We start from the raw sequence: 19,637 nt of genomic DNA, 5'->3' as shown, positions 1-19,637 counted from the left end.
AAAAGGACTTTATTGGGAAAAAAAATTATATATGATTTTTACGCTGAATACATTTTATAGTTTGAAGAACAATTAAAAGGGACCTGTCGGGATAGGAATATTGGAGCTGCCATGTCTTGGCTTATTTCTAAAGATTAATCTCTAAACCCTTCCCATCTATGACCAGCTTTAGACTAAGAATTCTCTCTGAGATCTGATTTCTCTAGTGATATAATTTGGTAAAGTATATAGATTTAGAGTAACATAATGAATGACCACTTTGTCAGGAAATTAGATTGAGAGTTTTCAGTGCAATATGGCTAAAATAGGTACATTTTGTTTTATTAGTGGGTGTCAGAAGAAAGAGGAATGACAAGCCAATGATTTTTTTTTTTTTAATGATTTTGATATCCTGTAATTATATGAGAAGAGTATTTTCAAAAAAAATCATTAAATAAAAAACAGACACTTTTTAATAGGGACATTTTAATTAATGTTTTTTTTTTCTTTTTTTGCTCAACTTACTTCCATTTCTTGCATTTGTGTTTTTTTGTTGGTGAAGTCCCAGAAAGATTGTTACAGTTTTTGCTTGTTGCAATTCTCTTTAAGGCATAAAAATATTGACTTTTTTGACTATTTTTGGAAATCTAAATAATAACAATTATAATAACAAAATCGAAATAATAACAAAAAAATATTTTAAGGTTTTTCCAAAAACAAAAAAAAGATTTTCTCCTGTAACTCTTAGTTTCCCTTTCCTGAAAAATACAATACATTTTGTTGACACACAATCTAAATAATCACTTAAGGTTTTTACAAAAACAAAAAAAAGTCAAGATTTTTCTGCCTTATAAATAAAAAAGAATAAACGTTAAAATCTAAAAATAATAACAAAAAAAATCTTAAGTGATTTTTTTTTATTTATAAGGCAGAAAAATCTTGACTTTTTTTGTTTTTGTAAAAACCTTAAGTGATTATTTAGATTGTGTGTCAACAAAATGTATTGTATTTTTCAGGAAAGGGAAACTAAGAGTTATAGGAGAAAATCTTTTGGGGGCTTTAGTGTTGGAAAAATGGAAATGTATAGAAGTGACTTCCAATTGTCACAAGTAGATAAGATTTTTGGTCTTTGTTTGCGTTGTTATACATTTTCTAGGGTATTGAGCTGTGTATGTGGTCAGTGAACCAGATAAATATTTATTGAATTGTTTTAAATAATTCTTGCATCTAGCATATTTTATTGCTTATTAGTTGAGATTGATTTTCGAGGTGTACTACTACCCCAACATTGTATTCTATTGAATTGTATTGATTTTCGAGTTATCCTATAGTCTTCCTGGGGGGGTCCACCTGTACTATTGTTTGTTGTGTTTACTATATACACCATATCCCATCACTATTGTTCCCTGTGTCCCCTCAGTCTATTGACTTTTGGGTGTAGGCTCAGATTATTCAGAGTAGATACCATTGTTATTATAAATGTTGTGCCTCAGTCCTGTGTACTATTATTCCAGTATCTATTCCAGTCTCACACTATTATGGGATACATTTTGATTTGTTGTGTACTGTTGTATAGTTACTGAAAGTTTTGTTCATCATATAGAAATTGATGGCCAAGATTGCTACCGGTAAAGCGAGGGCTTTAATTGCTAAAGGTAAAGTAATGGAGGAATGTAGAAGCCCATGGCACCAGACACAGGACTATGTGACATTAAAGTGGTATTAAAGCGGGAGTCCGCCGGAAGTCCACGTTTTTTTTTTTTTTTTAAAAGCCAGCAGCTACAAGTACTGCCGCTGCTGACTTTTAAAATAGTGACACTTACCTGTCCAGCGCGCCCGCGATGTCGGCACCCGAAGCCGATCTCTCGATCGTCTCTCGGGTGCTGCCGCCGCCATCTTGGGTATGGGAATCAGGAAGTGGAGCCTTTCAGCTTCATTTCCCGGTTCTCTACTGCGCATGCGCAAGTCGGGCTGCGCAATAAGGATGGACCCGCTGCCTCTGGGATCTGTGTGTTTCCCAGCAGGCAGCGGGGGACTTTCGGAAAGGGGCGTAATCTACGCCCCTTTCCGCAGAGAGCTTTCCCGGAAGTGGGTGCAGATACCTGTACTGTACAGGTACCTGCACCCCCCTCCCCCTGAAAGGTGCCAATTGTGGCGCCGGAGGGGGGGGGAGGATTCCAATGAGCGGAAGGTCCACTTTAGGGTGGACCTCCGCTTTAAATCCCAATACAAAAATGGGAATATATTGCAGCTCACCAATCCAATGACTGCATTAGTTTTCTTTTGTATGGTATCTGCTTTGGAGAGCAGCATTGTTAGTCTGGGGGGAGGGGATTGGGAGTGTTAGATGGACTACCAGATTTATATGGACTTGACTAAGAAATTGAAGCCAAACTCCAGCTAACACTTTATAATCATTTCCAGCAACAGTTTTTATTTTCTTTTAGAATAAAGTTTTTATATAAATTATTAACATAAATAATAAAATAAAAAATTTAAAAAGCTTTACATTTAGGTAAAGGTAATAATATAACTGAGATTGTGTTATTCATTAAAAATAGTAATTGCCAAAGCAAAACCAAAGTGTATCTATCTGCAGAATATAGAGAGCCGTTAGAATTGATTATCTTTATGGTGAAGGGCTTGTGAATTAATATGTTAAAGAGGAGGTAGAGTACCTGGCTGAGGTGTGACTGCCGCTATTGTTTCCATTACAATGACCATGTTTATGGAAGCCAACCTCCATTGTTGGGATTAGTGGTTTCAAGCTGTGACCCTCAGGAAATGCCAGATTTGCATGATTATCTCAGTACAGGAACAGGCACACCCTTTAACATCAAGAAAAAACCTTTCCCAATCAATTGTAGTCTTGTGGGGGGTTTACTTTATTAAAAATGTTCACTTTTGGAGTGTAGGGCATCTCAATCCACGATGAAATGCAGCTTTTATTAAATGCTACTAATGCAGCCACCACATTAGAGAGATTGGAAGAATTGGTATAATTAAATATTTTACATATTTTGTTTTTGGGTTTAAAGAAAATCAATATCAGCAAAAAAATTTAATTTCGTTTTATGAAATCATACAAAGTTTGTCGATCTATATTATTAGAACTAGTAATTGTGTTATTAGATAGAAATAACTTTAATTTGATTCAACTGAAGAATGTTTTATAAAACACGTCATCGATGTACCGCCACAGGGAACCAGGAAGAGAAAGCCGTCCAACAATGATGTCCTTTTTTTTTTAGAATGGCGGTGTGGGAGGAGATTAATGAGCAGGACAGAATAGGGACAGAGTGTAAGACATTTAACCAGTTCCCGACCAGCGCACGCCGATGTACGTCGGCAGAATGGCACGGCAGGCATATTGGCGTACAGGCACATCCAATCTTTAATGCCGCCCTGCCATCATGAGCGCACCGCCGGCAGGGCGTTCGCATGCTAGTCGGGACCCCCGTGAGTGCAGTCGTGGGTCCCGCAGCCTCGTTCGCCGCGGGCATACCCGCGATCGTCTCATTGGCCGGCTGAACAGAGAGATGCCATTGTGATTGGAGCAGAGATCAGTGTTCACTAAATGAAAGCCCAGCCCCCAACAGTTAGTAACACACCCCTAGGAACACTTAACCCCTACACTGCCACCCACTGGTTAACCCCTTCACTGCCAGTGTCATTTACACAGGAATCACTGCATTTATATAGCAGTGATTGCTGTATAAATGACAATGGTCCCAAAAATGTCCGATGAGTCCGCCATAATGTCGCAGTCGCAATAAAAATTGCTGATCGCCGCCATTACTAGTAAAAAAAAAAATTATTATTAATAAAAATGCCATAAAACGATTCCCTATTTTGTAAACGCTATAACTTTTGTGCAAACTGATCAATAATCGCTTATTGTGATTTTTTATTTTTTTTTTAATAAGTAGAAGAATACGTATCAGCCAAAACTGAGTGAAAAAAAGTTTTTTTATATTTTTGGGGGGATATTTATTATAACAAAAAGTAAAAAAAATAATGCGTTTTTTTCAAAATTGTTGCTCTATTTTTGTTTATAGCGCAAAAAATAAAAACCGCAGGGGTGATCAAATAACACCAAAAGAAAGCTCTATTTGTGGGAAAAAAAGAACCAAAATTTTGTTTGGGAGCCACGTCGCACGACCGCGCAATTTGTCAGTTAAAGTGACGCAGTGCCGAATCGCAAAAAGTGGTCTGGTATTTGGCCAGCAAAATGGTCCGGGGCTGAAGTGGTTAAAGAAAATCAAAATCAACAAAAAATGGTCATTTCGTTTTATGAAATCATACAAAGTTTGTCCATCTATATTATTCAAACTAGTAATTGTGTTATTAGATAGAAATAACATTAATTTGATTCAACTGAAGAATGTTTTATAAAACACGTCATCGATGTACCGGCACAGGGAACCAGGAAGAGCAAGCCGTCCAACAATGATGTCCTTTTTTTTTAGAATGGCGGTGTGGGAGGACGGAATAGCGGCAGAGTGTAAGACATTTAAAGAAGAAGCTTGTTACTATAAGAAAGTAAACTTATTTTACTAAATACATTGCATTAATGTTGGTGGTGTATTGGGAAGTCTGCTTTATATTTTCCCCAGAATCCAACTTCAAACACAAAGTGGTGTATTTATAAAGGATGTCATCTACACAGGAAACATTTCCTGGACACTCGTCTATCTGTATTTTACTGCATTTGTTTCAAAGATGAATCACCCAATGTGTAATGCAGCAAGTGGGTGATTTTTTTTGTAATTTAAATGTGATGGGTGAACATTGTATGTTCCTGGAATCTCTCCATCATGTTGTATGTCACAGCTAAGGAGTGAATCTTGATTGAAAATTATGGTGATTCCTATTTAAAAATGTCAGGTGACTAAGGTGAATACTTCTCAAATTTTAATGTGAAAGGCAAATTTTCTTAGAAAAAGGTAGAAATCCAGCTTCTACACACAATATAATAGATTTTAAAAACAAAGAAAACACACTCATGTGGTAGATTTTTCAAGAGAGTGACTCCTCTGAAAATAAATGCCAGAAAATACAGACAAACAAGCGTTCAGGAAACCTTCACAACAAATCCTTTATAATTAGTCTCTTAAAGAATGCAAGCTTTTTTATAACAATTTCTAAACAATCTCCTGTCTCTTTTATTCACTTGTTTTGGAGATGTCCAAAATTACACCGATATGGTCAGGATGTAATAGATGTTATAAACTATTTATAACACTGCATTAATTCCAGATCCCGTTCGATGCCTAGTGGGGTATATAAATCCCAACAATCTGGAACATGACCAGGCAGTGGCCATTAGAAGATCCCTTTTTATGGCCTGCAAGTTGATTGCCTCTCGTTGGGTCTCACCCAACCCTCCTACCCTGGGGGACTGGATCCGGGAAATGGATAAACATGTTATGTTTGAAAAACACATCTATATTCAATGAAAACTCATCCTTGAAGTTAATAAAAATATGTACAAAATGGATAGATTCTTCATGCTCCAGCCTCAATGCAATGCAAAGAGAGGTAGTGCTTGAAGATTGAGTTGGCCTGTTTTATGTAACTTTTTATATATTCTTGCCCTGGAATATTTCTGGAACTTTTCATATATTTGATAATAATTAAATCAATGTGTTGTTGTTAAAGTGTTATCAGCTTAACTGAGCAGTAAGGAAATGAGAGACAAAAAGAAAGAGGAGAGGAAGAGAAAAAGGAATTTCTTGTTACGATTTTTAGTTTTTTTTTTGTTTTTGTTTTTTGGTCGTTCTATTTCTATCGGTTTGTTATGTAAAAGGAATGCAAATTTCAAAAAAGAAAAAGTGATAAAAAAAAAACAAGTTTACAAGAAGTTCACGTCAAGAAAAAAATATCTGAAACTTAATTCAGTTTCTTTGATTGATAATAAAATTGAGGTCTACATGGGGACATTGCTTTGTAGGCATGAATACACAATTTGCTTTAAATTGTTAATGTAAACTTTTTTATTATTTTATATATTTGTAGCAAAGATGATGAGGAATCCAATTACAAACTAAAAACCTGGACACTTAATATAATTACAGAAAAGAAAGAACTTTTACAGGGTGAAACTGACCATCTCCCCCAGAGATTGACCTGTACATTCATACGGTAATAAGGCGGCCAGTGGTGTAACAATAGCCAAAGCAGAGCATGTGTCTCCTATGGGGCCCTCAGGTAGGAGGGGACCCTATAGGGAGTTTAGCTGTGTGACAGGGAGATAGACGAGCTCCCGCTTCAGGCAGCCATCTTCCAGCGTGGCTCGGGTACACCCCCTCTAGAGCGGTAATTTAGCTTTGATTAAAACACAATTTTTTTTTTTAAATGTTCCTGTAGTGAATTGTACACATCGTACAGATGAACCACTTCACAAGCACGGGCAGGTCACCCAATGTATGCTTTTTAATGGAGGTTTGAATTTTTAATTGTTAATTAAGATTTTAATAAAACTCTTCACAGGAAAAAGGAGACTTTAGAATTTATTTTTGCGTTGTTATATGTTCCCAAGGGTAGTGCCTAGTTCCCTGCCAAATGGAATAAAAATGAAATTGATTGGTACATGTCCCCAAGGGCAGTGCCCAACCCCCATGTCAATTGGTTGACATTCCCATCGCCTATTAGCTCTGAAAATGATTCAAACGGGTTCAGATTACACATAAAAATGTCCACCGAACCCTGTTCAATCACCACTCAGGTGTCGTTGGTTCATCAATAATCACCACCTCTACTTTTTTTTTTTTTTTTATCTTTTATGGACTCGTGTTGGTAAATTGGATGCAGAGCGGCTATATGTACTTTGGCCCTACGCTGCATAATGGGATATCAGTTCATGCTCCTCCTCTTCTATTATATTTAATCCCCCTATGAAACACATCAAACCCACACTATTGTTCTTCAGGAGGAATTACAGTTTTTTATTTCACCAAGCATTCTAGATTTCATATAGACTTTTGAAGACGATATATATATATATATATATATATATATATATATATATATATATATATATATATATATATACCTTGAAGAGGTTTTTACAATATCATTCACTGGAAAAAAAAAAATGATTTAAACACTTCAGCCCCGGAAAGTTTCAACCCCTTCCTGCCAAAAATATTTTTGCAATTTGGCACTGCGCTACTTCAACTGGTAATTGAGAGTTCATGTGACGCTGTACACAAACAAAATGTATGTTTCCCCCCCCCCCCCCACACAAATAGAGATTCTTTTGATGGTATTTGATGACTTCTGCGGCTTTTATTTGTTGCACTATAAACAAAAAAAGACTGACAATTTTGAAAAAAAACAAAAAACTATATTTTTATTTTACTTTCTGCTATAAAACATATCAAATAAATAAAAATATATATATATCAAAATTTCTTCATCAGTTTAGGCCAATATGTGTTCTGCAACATGTTTTTGGTATAAAAAATCCCAATAAGCATATATTGATTGGTTTTCACAAAAGTTATCGGGTCTACAAACAATGGATTTTTTTATTTTTACTAGTAATGGTGGCGATCAGTGATTTTTAGTGGGACTGCGACATGGCGGTGGACAAATCGGACACCAAGTGACACTTTTTGGGGACCAGTGACACCAATACAAAGATCAGTGCTAAAACAAAAGTTATCGGGTCTACAAACAATGGATTTTTTTATTTTTACTAGTAATGGTGGCGATCAGTGATTTTTAGTGGGACTGCGACATGGCGGTGGACAAATCGGACACCAAGTGACACACAACAGTTATCGGGTCTACAAACAATGGATTTTTTTTATTTTTACTAGTAATGGTGGCGATCAGTGATTTTTAGTGGGACTGCGACATGGCGGTGGAAAAATCGGACACCAAGTGACACTTTTTGGGGACCAGTGACACCAATACAATGATCAGTGCTAAAAAAAATGCACTCTCACTGTACTAATAACACTGGCAGATAAGGGGTTAACATCAGGGGCAATCAAAGGGTTAAATGTGATCCTAGGGAATGCTTTATAACTGTGTGGGGGGATGGCTTAACTGGAGGAAGACAGAGATCCGTGTTTCTGCTTAGCAGAAACACAAGGCCTCCATCTTCCTATCTGACAGAACAGCAGTCTGTCTTGTTTACTGCTGTTCTGCCTCTCCTGTCAACGATCGGTGGGTCCCGGTGGACATAGCGTGCACCAGACCCGCTGATAAGGCCTCTCTGTGTCCAATCAACCAATCACTGGTGGTGCACGCCCCATAACTGGAATATATGACACTATGGCAAATATCTAAGGGGACTACTTATTATTAAAGGGGGTTTACAGATACTGATATGTCCCCTACAACCATCAGCCAGTATTGTGGGAAGAGGCCCTTGCCCTTATAATTTTGAGGATTGGTTTTTGTGGGGGGCTCGTTGGGTAGGGGTACCAGGGAGGACATATGGAAAATGCCTCTCATGCAGCCGGCTTACTGCATTTGGATTGGGAAGTTGGGACACAGCCCCGTCTGGAAACAGAAGAGCTGTAATGATATCTTCTGGAATTTAAGGAAGGATCCAGTCCGTCTTGAAGCTTTGTATAGCACATAAGCATTCAGCAGAGCCAATTGGAATAAGTATACAGACACTTTTTTGTACCAGCGCCTGGCATTACGGGCAACTAGGTATGGTGCCAACAGCTGGATGCTGAGGTCCACCCCTCCCATATTAAGGATATATTCGTGGACACAGAGGAGTTTCTCCACAACACCATTCGCCGTAGGACCATCATGAAGGGAGGACGTAACGAAAACATTCCGATTACCTCTCCACTTCACTGCAAGCAAATTACGCTTCAAACAAGCTCTCTCCGCAGCCTAAGAAGAGATTCTACGAGCCGCTGGGGAAAGCCCAGGCGATTAGATCACACAGTGCCACATGCGCCAATTTGATGATCAAACAAGTTACTAAAAAGTGGCACGCTCGTGTAATAATTGTCCACATACAAGTGGTACCCCTTTTCGAATAAGGGTGGCACCAAGTCCCACACAATCTTACCAGTGCTGCCTATGTAGTTTGGGCTGTTCTCCAGCTCTATGTAACTATTTCTTCCATCTTAAACCATAAAAATATATGTATAGCCTGTGGCCCTGTCATAGAGCTTATACATCTTGATCCCATATCTAGCATGATTGCTGGGAAGATACTGTTTGAAAGACAAGCGGCCAGAAAACTTAATCAGGGACTCATCAATGCAGACAACTTGATCGGGAGGAAATAAGGCTGCAAACTGTTGGTTGTAGTGGTTTATGAGGGGCCAAATTTTGTAGAGCCGATCGTATCCAAGGTCACCCCGAGGACAACAGAATTCATTATCATTGAAGTGCATGAACCGCAAGTTCTGCTTGTATCGTGCCCTGGCCATGGAGGCAGAGAACACGGGCATATGGTAAATTGGGTCAGTGGACTAATATGACCACAACTCACTATTTTTAGTTATGCCCATGAGGAGGGATAGGCCCAGAAAGGTCTTCAATTTGGAAAACCTAATAGGTTTCCATTCCCTGGTAAGGGTCAAATGGGGATTAGCGCCGGTGAAATGACCAGCATACAAAATGCTTTGGTCTACAATAGATTTATAGAGATATTCTGTGAAAAAACGTGAATAAAAATCAAGTGACGTAAAATCAACTGTTTCCCCCTGAATTTCTGGGTTGTCCAGGAAGTACGGGTGCTGCAGAAGTGGTGGGCTCCCAATTAGGATTGGCAAATGCAGCAGGAAAGGTGCTATGGGCTCGATGGGCCTGTCTGTCTTCTTGGGGGCAGCTGGACTCTACTTGTGCTTGCCACCTTACTAGTTTGAACTGCACTTATGGGACTCGCCATGCCACCAAGTGATACTGCAGTGCTGGTTTGACTACGACCAGGGTGTACTAGGCCGCTGGTGCTTGCCAGTTCACCATAAGGATGAGCGGCACTAGTACTGGCTCTCTGCCCCATATGAGAGCCCTGTGGTTCTTGCACCTCAACAACAGCAGAAGAATGGGTTTGGGTATGCCTGACCTTGGCAGGGACCACAACTCCGTCATCAAAGTTATCTGTCAGCGTGCCGCTGCTGTCTACAGGATCATATTCTGAGCCTGAATCTGAAAGATGGGCGAGTTCCTCCTCACTATCTGTCATTTTCAGAAATGTGTAGGCCTCTTCACTAGTGTACCTTTGATTTGACATTGTGGCCTCTAAATTTACTGGTACAGTAGTAAGACTTAAAGGAAAAAGAGCTCCTGACTGTAAGTGACTGCTTCAAATGCTACCAAAAAAACTGTTAGCGTTCGCAGGGATCAGGCCTGACGCTGCAGTTATGTGGGTTGCAGTTCTGATCAGTGAAAAATCTGAAAACTGCAATTGGTGACATAGTGACAGGGAGTGAAAGGGTTAACTGGGGGGTGATCGGGGGGGGGGGGGGGGGGAGTGGCACGCAAACCTTTGTGTACTGATCAGCAGGTCCAGGCCATAAATCATTGGCCAGGACATGAGGACTGATCAGTTCTCTAACGAATCTCACTGCCGTAGACACGGGCGGGGAGACGTACAGGTACGCCCATTTGTCCCCCAATGCCATTCTGTCGACTAATATCGGCGGTCGGCAAGTGGTTAATAAATAAATCTTATAAAGGATTGTTTAATTTAAACTTTTTTTTTCCACCTTAGCTATTCATATGTGTCGGTTGATGTGGTATTTAATGTCCCCCTTCCCCCACACACCAGTACACCTAAAAGCACATTTCATGCACGTGTTGGAGAAATTACCATCCCCTAGGTCTGCCATTTTGTCCCACCAAGATGAAAAATATAACATGCATGCCAACATAAAAGAAAAATAACAAAATACAATCCTTTATTTGTAAAGTTTCAGTGTTCAAATTCAAACATAACTCATAAATATCAAACTAGATATGTGCACCCTGGCAGGAAAATCTACAGTCTGGGGAAACAAAATAAGCAAACTGGTTTCTCATGTTCATAACTTGAGCAATGGTTCACAGGTCCATGAACTGAATGTTCTGTGCGAGTGTTGGAGGTGCAGGTCCATCTAAGGAATGTTCTGTATGGGGTTTGGAGGTGCAGGTCCATGAACAGAATGTTGTGCGGGGGTTGGGGGTGCAGGTCCATGAATGGAAAGTTCTGTGTGGGGGGTTTGGAGATTCAGGCTCAGTGGATCTTTTTGTCAGTCACAAAGTTATGTAGAACACAGCAGACAAAAACTACTTTTATAGTGTATAGTTTATTGCATTGCAGTGGAGTACCCCGCCCCTTAGCTGCAGAGGGCGGAGTACCCCGCCCCTTAGCTGCAGAGGGCGGGGTACCCCGCCCCTTAGCTGCAGAGGGCGGAGTACCCCGCCCCTTAGCTGCAGAGGGCGGAGTACCCCGCCCCTTAGCTGCAGAGGGCGGAGTACCCCGCCCCTTAGCTGCAGAGGGAGGAGTACCCCGCCCCTTAGCTGCAGAGGGAGGAGTACCCCGCCCCTTAGCTGCAGAGGGAGGAGTACCCCGCCCCATAGCTGCAGAGGGAGGAGTACCCCGCCCCATAGCTGCAGAGGGAGGAGTACCCCGCCCCTTAGCTGCAGAGGGCGGAGTACCCCGCCCCTTAGCTGCAGAGGGAGGAGTACCCCGCCCCTTAGCTGCAGAGGGAGGAGTACCCCGCCCCATAGCTGCAGAGGGAGGAGAACCCCGCCCCATAGCTGCAGAGGGAGGAGTACCGCGCCCCTTAGCTGCACAGGGCGGAGTACCCCGCCCCTTAGCTGCAGAGGGCGGAGTACCCCGCCCCTTAGCTGCAGAGGGCGGAGTACCCCGCCCCTTAGCTGCAGAGGGGGGAGTACCCCGCCCCTTAGCTGCAGAGGGGGGAGTACCCCGCCCCTTAGCTGCAGAGGGGGGAGTACCCCGCCCCTTAGCTGCAGAGGGGGGGAGTACCCCGCCCCTTAGCTGCAGAGGGAGGAGTACCCCGCACCTTAGCTGCAGAGGGAGGAGTACCCCGCCCCATAGCTGCAGAGGGAGGAGTACCCCGCCCCATAGCTGCAGAGGGAGGAGTACCCCGCCCCTTAGCTGCAGAGGGCGGAGTACCCCGCCCCTTAGCTGCAGAGGACGGAGTACCCCGCCCCTTAGCTGCAGAGGGAGGAGTACCCCGCCCCTTAGCTGCAGAGGGAGGAGTACCCCGCCCCATAGCTGCAGAGGGAGGAGTACCCCGCCCCATAGCTGCAGAGGGAGGAGTACCCCGCCCCTTAGCTGCAGAGGGCGGAGTACCCCGCCCCTTAGCTGCAGAGGGCGGAGTACCCCGCCCCTTAGCCGCAGAGGGCGGAGTACCCCGCCCCTTAGCTGCAGAGGGCGGAGTACCCCGCCCCTTAGCTGCAGAGGGGGGAGTACCCCGCCCCTTAGCTGCAGAGGGGGGAGTACCCCGCCCCTTAGCTGCAGAGGGGGGAGTACCCCGCCCCTTAGCTGCAGAGGGGGGAGTATCCCGCCCCTTAGCTGTAGAGAGAGGAGCCTATGCCCCTTAGAGGCATATATTCCAATTACACACTTGACACCTCGTTTGGCACAGATTAGTCTACAGTTAAAAATGTTTTCCTTGTCTCTAAGTCCATGTCCACTATGGAGCCTCATTTTCTGCCAGGCCAAATGCCTCATCCGCTACAATCACCAGTGGAAGACTGGTCTCGGTTGTACATAGAAGATGCCTCCATCCAGGAATCTCAAAACGGTCTTCATATTACCGATGCCCCATGACTGATTCATGAAGATTTCTGGCATCCCCTTGAGTCTCAGGCCGCGTACACACGGGCGGACTGTTCGCCCAACTTTGTCCGCTGAACAGTGTTTGGGCGGACAGTCCGCTCGTGTGTGGGCTTTCAGCGGACAGTTTCAGCGGACAGTTGGACGGACAAGGTTTTTCGGAAATTCCGTAAAACTGTCCGCTGAAACCTTGTTTGAGCGAACAGTCCGCCCGTGTGTAGGCTTGTTCGTCAAACAAAGTTGCGCGCATGCTCAGAAAGGATTTTCACGCCGAAAGCTATAATGCAGTGTATAGGACGTCGTATTTTTCGTCCCGTCGTACGTGCCGTTCACGTCATCACGCACGGTTTCAGCAAACTGTTCGTCCGTCGTGTGTGGCCATGTCCGTCCATGCTAAGTTTGAGCGGACTGTTTGCCGAAACTGTTGGACGGACAAAGTTGGGCGAACAGTCCGCGCGTGTGTACGCGGCCTCACAGTTTCTAACATCCACACATATGAAGTTCAAGTGAACATCCACTAATCCCAGGAGTACAATTGAAAAGTATTTTTTATAACTGAAATACAGTGACCTGAATTTGGACGGCTTTTTAACTCAAACGTGTTTTCAATCCAGAGACCCAGTGCAAATCCGGAAGTATTTTTTTTCCCAAAATTCATCAATCATCTTTTCCCACATCTGCTCCGTTTCCTTAGGCCTTACATCACTATGTAGCTCCTCCCAGAGTGTAAAGCAGGTTTCACGAGCCACTTTTGCAACTGTTGCAACACCCAGCAGAAAGTAGTGGTGTAGGGATGCAAATGATTGTCCTGTGGCCAGAAACCTGAAAATTATAAAAAAAATTATCATTACATATACAGCATATAACAGAACATTCAAAATTAAAAAATAAAAATAAAATTACAAAATAATGTAAGTAAAGAGGAAAATACAATTTAGATTAAAAAAAAAATAAAAACTGGGAAAAAATGAATCTAAGCAACTAAATAAAAATGTCTGTGTATATATATATATATATATATATATATATATATATATATATATATATATATATATATATATATATATATATATATATATATATAAATATACCTGTATACAGTGCCTTTTCACATGTTGTCATGTTACAACCAAAAATTTAAATGTATATTATCAAGATTTTATGTGATAGGCCAACACACAGTGGCACATAAATTTGAAGTGGAAGGAAAATGATAAATGGGTTTTCCAAATTTTTTACAAATAAATATCTGAAAAGTGTGCTGTGTGTTTGTATTGCCCCCCAGAGTCAATACTTTGTAGAACCACCTTTCCCCGCAATTACAGCTGCAAGTCTTTTTGGGGATGTCTCTACCAGCTTTGCACCTCTAGAGAGTCTGTGAACAGCAATTTTCAAGTCTTGCCACAGATTCTCAATTGGATTTAGGTCTGGACTTTGACTGGGCCATTCTAACACATGAATATGCTGTGATCTAAACCATTCCATTGTAGCTCTGGCTGTATGCTTAGGGTTTGTTGTCCTGGTGGAAGGTGAACCTCCGCCCCGGTCTCAAGTCTTTTGCAGACAACAGATAACAGGTATTCTTCTAAGATTGTCCAGTATTTGGCTCCATCCATCTTCCCATCAACTCTGACCAGCTTCCCTGTCCCTGCTGAAGAAAAGCATCCCCACCACATGATGCTGCCACCACCATGTTTCCCGGTGGGGATGGTGTGTTCAGGGTGATGTGCAGTGTTGGTTTTCCGCCACAAGCATAGTGTTTTGCTTTTAGGCCAAAAAGTAAAATTTTGGTCTCATCTGTCCAGAGCACCTTCTTCCACATTTTTGTTGTGTCCCCCACATGGCTTCTCGCAAGCTGCAAACATGACTTCTTATGGCTTTCTTCATGTCACTCTTCCAAGGGCAGATTTGTGGAGAGCACGACTAATAGTTGTCCTGAGGACAGATTCTCCCAACTGAGCTGTGGATCTCTGCAGCTCCTCCAGAGTTACCATGGACCTCTTGGCTGCTTCTCTGATGAATGCTCTCCTTGCCCGGCCTGTCAGTTTAGGTGGACGGCCATGTCTTGGTAGGTTTGCAGTTGTGCCCTACTCTTTCTATTTTCAGATGCTGTATTGAACAGTGTTCCCTGAGATTTTAAAGCAGGGTTAGGCTATTAAAAAAAAATATCCCAAGCTTTGAACTTCTCCACAACTTTATCCCTGACCTGCCTGGTGTGATCCTCGGCCTTTCTGATGCTGTTTGTTCACTAAGGTTCTCTAACAAACCTCAGAGAGCTTCACAGAACAGCTTTATTTATACTGAGATTAAATTACACACAGAGGTGGAATCTATTTACTAATAAGCTGACTTCTGGAGCCAATTGGTTCCACTAGATTTTAGTTAGGGGTATCAGGGGCTAAATACAAATGCACGCCACACTTTTAAGATATTCATTTGTAAAGCATTTATCATTTTCCTGCCACTTTGTGGAGGTCTATCACATAAAATCTCATTACAATAAATTTACTATTTTGGTTGTAACATCACAAAATTTGGACTACTTTTACAAGGCACGGTATATATTACAGTAATGTAAACAACTACATACAACAAAAAATACCCATTGGTATTAGAACTAAAATCATAGGTACAGGTTCTCATCTAAGAAAGGCTACAAAAGGAGGACCGACGATATCGCTGATCCACCAGCATTTTAGTATTTAGGATAGAAAGGGAAGGGCAAGGTATCATTCTCTAAAACGTAATAGTGTTATCACTGGTCCTGGGGGTTGGATGGAATGGAGCACCAGAAAAAGTACTTTGTGGGGGGAAAGAAAGATGGACACAGCCAAAAGAAAAAATAAATACTGCAAGTATTTCAGCACAGCAGAGAACTATATACTTTGGAACACTAGTGGTTGAATACCATCAGATACTGAAAATTCAGACTTCAGAAATATGGTATAATATTTTATATTGTTCTGTAATAAGCAGTAGCTGCTAAATTATGCATTTAATGCGAGGCCATCAGTGCTCAGACTAGAAAAGTTCACAAATTACAGTTAATAACTTGGGCCTGGCTAAGGGACAATTGGTGAATATACCTTCAGACCAGCATCTCCTGGTCTTCAAGGCTTAAAGGGTCTATTGGGGCAAATGTATGTATTCTATTAAACATCGCACTGCCCCAAACAATGAAGTATTCGACAAATAAACCATACTTTAGGATGTTACCTTTATTCTCAAGAAGTTCTGGAGGCTTGAAGAAATTTCTAAAATATTTAGCAGCTGGTACACTTTAAGAGACCCAACTATGTGTGTGGGAAGAGGAATTGCCAATAACCAATTACATCCCCCATGCAAATGACAAAACCTCACTCAACTGAGTTATCCAGGGAGATCCTTCCTAGAAACTAAGAAAAGACAATTTAAGCTTTCAGTTGAACTAATTTAAGTATTTTTCTTCATAACATGTGTTTCTTCTCAGTAATATGGACCTATAATTGTCATTATACATTAAAGACAATCTAAAAACACTATTTAGGTAATGTTTGCTTGCTCAATTCCATAAAAATGATTTAACAGATCCAATATTAATACATACAGACTTTTGAAGACAGATATTTACCTGTTGGACGATGACACAGGACATAGATGACGTTGTTTGGTCAAGTGATTTCCACTTCTGCCCCAACAAACATTGATATCTGGTCATCCATCAGTATTAGTGGGCATAAGGCATTATCCTGGCATTGACCTGGTAACTCCTCAAACTGAGGTGCAGAACTCTGTGCAACGAAATGGCAAGACATGGGGGTGGAATCCAATTCTTTTATTTGAAGATGGTTGCTTAAGGAGTCTTTATCTCTTGCATATGAGTTGGAAGTGATGCCAGTTATCTGATTCTGAGCAGTTGAGGTTGAATCTGTTTTCCAGCGTTCCCCCATGTAATGTACAATTTTAGTTGATTTGTTCCTCTCGCTGTAGTCCACAGCTAAGAGACATCTAAACATTCTCCACAGACATGGGGACAGTTTGTTCCATGATGCTGGGGGGTCATTACAATGAGTATTGCTTTGCCAGGTAACAAATCTTCTGAATGCCTTGTCTTTTGACATGGCCACCTTCCAGGGAAATTCTCCTGTGATCAGAAGGTAGAGGAGAACTCCAAAACCCCATACATCCAGTGTGGAGTCTACAGCCAGTTCTTTCTCCCCAGTGAGCTCACATACTTCAGGGGCCATGTAGGAGGTACTGCCAACCTTGAATCGAATCACCGTACCTTTGACACGAGCAATACCAAAGTCAGTGATTTTCACGCAATGACACTCCTGGTCGAAGACCAAAACATTTTCAGGTTTTACATCCATATGCACCAGTCCTATTTTTGAAATAAATTCAAGAGCATTTGAAATCTGCATTGCACACCTCTTAACTTTGACTTCTGGAAGTCCAACCTGCAATATAAAAAAAAGGTTATTCTTCTAATAAAATGTCTAGAAATTGCTACATCTTTAATAGATTGGAATCAGACTTACATGGGGTGTAATGAGAAAGAACAGGTCACCAAGTGGTGCAACCTCCTGGGCAAACATGAAGTGGTCTTGGGTCTGGAAGACCATGTCAAAACTCCTGATGATGTTGGGATGAGATGATAGGTAGGACGACACACTAAACTCCCTCAGAAATTTATTTTCACTTGTTTTTCTCTTTGGCAAGATCTTCAGTGCCATCTTCTGATCTGTAAATAGGGAAAGTTCAATAAAGATTAAGCACAACTTGTGTGAGAATGTTTGTTTTTAACATCCACAACACGTAATAATTGGTCACACTTACTTGATTCTTTGTCCTTCACCAAGAGCACTGACCCGTATGCTCCACTTCCAAGTTCTTTTATGAAGTGGAATTTCTTCTTTATGTCTATTTTCTGCAGACGCTGTGATGATGAGGAGAAAAGTCCATTCAGGAGGATCTCCACCTCGTGAACAGCAGAGGCCATTTTGATCTGGATAAAAGAAAACAATGTTTTGGCTCTCATTAAAATAACACCCATATAATATCTCCTTCATTTAATACAACAAAACACCCCATATAATAAAATTCATACTACAATATTAGTCTGCAGCATAGTTACATAGTTAGTCAGGTTGAAAAAAGACACATGTCCATCAAGTTCAACCACAAAAAAAAAATAATAATAATAATAATAATAATATCATACAATCCCATATACCCAATTCTATACCCACAGTTCATCCAGAGGAAGGCAAAAAACCCCAGCAGAGCATGATCCAATTTCCTACAGTAGGGGAAAAAAAGTCCTTCCTGATCCCCCCGAGAGGCAATCAGATTTTCCCCGGATCAACTTTACCTATAAATGTTAGTACCCAGTTATATTATATAAACTTAGGAAATAATCCAGGCCCTGGATAAGCATAATTTATGGAGATATGCCAAATGCCCATGAATAGCATTCCAATGTATGTATAAATGAGACCTTAAAGTCCCATAAGGAATAGCACAATAGGGACACCTGTGTGTGTATATATGTATATATTTATTTATTTTTATACTTTCTATCCAATGGAATGTTTACTTGTTTCTTTAAAATACTGTTATGTTTTCTATTGAAAAGTTGACAATCAAAAAAAATCAAGGGGAGCTGAACATACATTTAAGTAGTTAACCATTTAGAAATGGCAATCATAATATCCCACCCCCAATCACACTTTTTTTTTGTACACAAAAAAACCCCCCAAAACCTAGAAAGCAGGATTAAGGGAGATTTAAAGAAAAGCAAGGGAAAAAAATTTAATGTTGCCCTCACTCGTCTCCATGCCCAGCAAGGGTGAAGATCCGATCGCCTCTGCCATTGCCGATGGCCCTGGTAAGCGACAGAGGGCACCGGAGCACGGCAGGGGGAGGGGTGGCCCTCTTTTGCCACCGATAAAAATGACCTTGCGGTGAATCCACCCCAGAGACCACTCTTATCAGAAAGTGGACCACTGGCCGAACAAGAGGATAATCGACTGCTACCATAACAACGATATTCCTCTTCAAACTTAGGACGTATATTGGTGTGCGGCAGTCCGTAAGTGGTTAATTGTAGCCACCCCACAATCTGTTGATTTTCTTTCATTTCATTTGTTAGGCTACCATCAAGAGGTTGGTTATTTCCAGTATTTCCTCCACATTTGGGTTATGAATCCTTATTTAAGTCTTGCTCAATAAGATCTGTCAGCATGTAATATACAATGGCGAGATTACCTCCTTTCTGTTACTTCCTCACCCTATTTGTATTGAGCATGATTCTATAATGTTTCCTTTTGTTATTGTTTGCTGGGGCTGATCTTGGACCACTCTGTATGTATATATATATATATAGTTATAGTTATATAGTTAGTAAGGTTGAATAAAGACACCAGTCCATCCAGTTCAACCTGAGTGTCTACAATTGTCCCTATCCCTGTACATTGCACACTCACATTGGTCCCTACCCTCAAGGAGCCCACAATCCAAGGTCCCCATTCATATACTAGGGCCAGTTTTGGACAATTAAAGCGGGAGTCCACGTTTTTTTTTTTTTTTTAAAGCCAGCAGCTACAAATACAGCAGCTGCTGACTTTTAAAATAGTGACACTTACCTGTCCAGCGCGCCCGCGATGTCGGCACCCGAAGCCGATCTCTCGATCGTCTCTCGGGTGCTGCCGCCGCCATCTTTGGTATGGGAATCAGGAAATGGAGCCTTTCGGCTTCATTTCCCGGTTCCCTACTGCGCATGCGCGAGTCGCGGTGCGCAATAAGGACGGTCCCCGCTGCCTCTGGGATTTGTGTGTTTCCCAGCAGGCAGCAGGGCACTTGAGGAAAGGGGCGGGCACTTGCGGAAAGGGGCGTAATCTACGCC

General features: G+C 41.5%; 1 protein-coding gene across 1 annotated transcript; it reads right to left on the bottom strand.

The window, feature by feature from the left end:
- Positions 1–16,401: 16,401 nt before the first annotated feature.
- Positions 16,402–17,732, bottom strand: LOC143997971 (serine/threonine-protein kinase SBK1-like). The gene is made up of 3 exons (XM_077493772.1): positions 17,570–17,732; positions 17,272–17,474; positions 16,402–17,190 (listed from the first exon to the last, which is right to left on the bottom strand). The coding sequence occupies exons 1-3, from the start codon at positions 17,730–17,732 to the stop codon at positions 16,402–16,404; spliced, it is 1,155 nt and encodes a 384-aa protein (XP_077349898.1).
- Between the last annotated feature and the right edge of the window lie 1,905 nt (positions 17,733–19,637).

Source organism: Lithobates pipiens, unplaced genomic scaffold (assembly GCF_037356315.1).
Source record: "Lithobates pipiens isolate NorthernLeopardFrog02 unplaced genomic scaffold, aLitPip1_a1.2 Scaffold_19, whole genome shotgun sequence".
Classification (NCBI taxonomy): domain Eukaryota; kingdom Metazoa; phylum Chordata; class Amphibia; order Anura; family Ranidae; genus Lithobates; species Lithobates pipiens.
The sequence above is the reverse complement of the archived record's forward strand: the minus strand, read 5'-3'. Positions and strand labels throughout refer to the sequence as shown.

Excerpts from the sequence above, each read along its gene's own strand:
- LOC143997971 (XM_077493772.1), bottom strand. The coding sequence starts at position 17,732 with ATGGCCTCTGCTGTTCACGAGGTGGAGATCCTCCTGAATGGACTTTTC. Across the intron at positions 17,475-17,569 it reads GGTGAAGGACAAAGAATCAA|ATCAGAAGATGGCACTGAAG; the intron begins GTAAGTGTGACC and ends CCCTATTTACAG. Across the intron at positions 17,191-17,271 it reads TCTTTCTCATTACACCCCAT|GTTGGACTTCCAGAAGTCAA; the intron begins GTAAGTCTGATT and ends TTTATATTGCAG.